Consider the following 1753-nt stretch of genomic DNA (forward strand, 5'->3'; position numbering starts at 1 on the left):
GTTAGCAGTGAAGCTATTCAGTTGAGTGTAACGGTTTGTTAGAGGGACCTTTCGAACACGGCGTGTTTGAAACGATCTCTGTCTATTAACACCATTAACTGAACTGAGGTCCAGCCACAAATTTAACTAATTCTATATCTTCAACACCCTTATTTAACAAAAATAAATACATATGTAAATATATTAAATTCTCTCAGCTAACCTTGTGTCTTTTAGATATTTTATAAGTGCTTTAACTACGCAGTCTGATTGTGGCTTCCCTAATATCTACCACTTCCTGTTGTCTTCTTTGTCTTTTCCACCAGTGGTAACATCCGGTTGTTGATCATATGATGCAAAATAACTGTTTTCTATTGCAGTTTTGCAAAATACACAAATTTAAATACAGCCAAAAAACATCTCATCCTAACTTTTTGTCAAAAAAGATTTGTTTTTTGAAAAATTATTTTCAAAATTCCAATTTGCGGAATTATGTGTTCAATGAAAACACAGCTAATCTTCCATTTCCTACTAATCAAATCAACCCTAGACTGGTGGGGGTTTAGCTTTGATTTAAAGGAAGTGAGTGTTTCAGCTGTTTTGCAGTTTTCTGGAAGTTTGTTCCAGGTTTGGCGTGCATAGAAGCTGAATGCTGCTTCTCCTCGTTTGGTTCTGGGGATGCAGAGCAGAACCAGAACCAGAAGACCTGAGAGGTCTGGAATGTTGATACATCATCAGCAGATCTTTAAGCCGTTCAGTGATTTATAAGCTAACATCCGTATTTTAAAGTCTATTCTCTGAGCTACAGGGAGTCGGTGTAGTGCAGAGGGTGTAGGGTTACACAGTGAGTCAGGAACATGATGTACTGCAGCTCTGGATGTAGAAGGTTTCCATCTGAGGAAACTCAAAACTGCCTGAGATGTCCCTCTGAGGCATCGGTTTCTGATCCTGGTCTGTAGGACACAATGTCCTGATGGAGTTTGGTGCAGAAGTCTTGAGTCATCCCTCATGTTTTGATGCTCTGCTTCCAGGAAGAGAGACTTTCCTTTAGGCCTAGTCCACACATAATCTAGGAAAATTAATAAACTTTTATGCGTTTTGGCCATTCATCCGCAAAAAAAATATTATTGATAAAAACTAACCAAAATGGAGACTCAATATTATGTTTACGTATATAAACATAAATATATTGAGATCGTGCGACCAATAATGCCCCAAAATATCGATACACTTTTTTGACATGATTCCCAATCAGCATCAAATTGTGTTTTATTAACTCTATATTCTAATATCCTGTTAAAAGTAGCTCAAAATATAAATCTGTCCACACAAATGAACGCCCTGAAGTGTCGCCATGTTTATTTCCTAACAGGAAGTTGTCGTCGTTTGGAAACAATTTTATTTTAATTTTACACAACACTGCCCCCTTTTGGCTTGGCATGTTTACAGCAACATCCAGAGGTGGATTTCTGTTCGATATTATTTTATTTTTTTAAATGTGGTGAAAATTTATTTTTTTTTTTTATGAAGACAAAGCTGCTTTGGTAATTTTTTCACAAATATTGGATGAGTAAAAGGACTTCATCGTTCCTTATTTGTTGTTTGTTTCTATACTTTTTCTCCAACTGTAGTTGTTAGCTGTGTGTCCGTCGACCAAAAAATTTAAATTACGAAAAAAAAATCTGCTCAATGGAAACGCCAATTAAAAAAAAAAAAAAAAAAAAATCGTTTTTTGATCAAAAGTTGGGGTAGCTTTTTTAGTTGTTTCGGTATT

The 1753-nt window shown here is 35.7% G+C and overlaps 1 protein-coding gene across 1 annotated transcript in view; it reads right to left on the reverse strand.

The window, feature by feature from the left end:
• Nucleotides 1–679: 679 nt before the first annotated feature.
• The window catches only part of LOC106934673 (sprouty-related, EVH1 domain-containing protein 3-like), a 16516-nt gene continuing 15442 nt past the window's right edge, over nucleotides 680–1753 (reverse strand). The window contains exon 6 of the mRNA XM_015014715.1: nucleotides 680–1048. Within this exon, the coding sequence (XP_014870201.1) occupies nucleotides 986–1048 (63 nt within the window). The 3' untranslated portion in view covers nucleotides 680–985. The remainder of the gene's footprint in view (nucleotides 1049–1753) is intronic.

The sequence above is a fragment of the Poecilia latipinna genome, unplaced genomic scaffold (assembly GCF_001443285.1).
Source record: "Poecilia latipinna isolate Pla-1442-1.1 unplaced genomic scaffold, P_latipinna-1.0 Scaffold1841, whole genome shotgun sequence".
Lineage (NCBI taxonomy): Eukaryota > Metazoa > Chordata > Actinopteri > Cyprinodontiformes > Poeciliidae > Poecilia > Poecilia latipinna.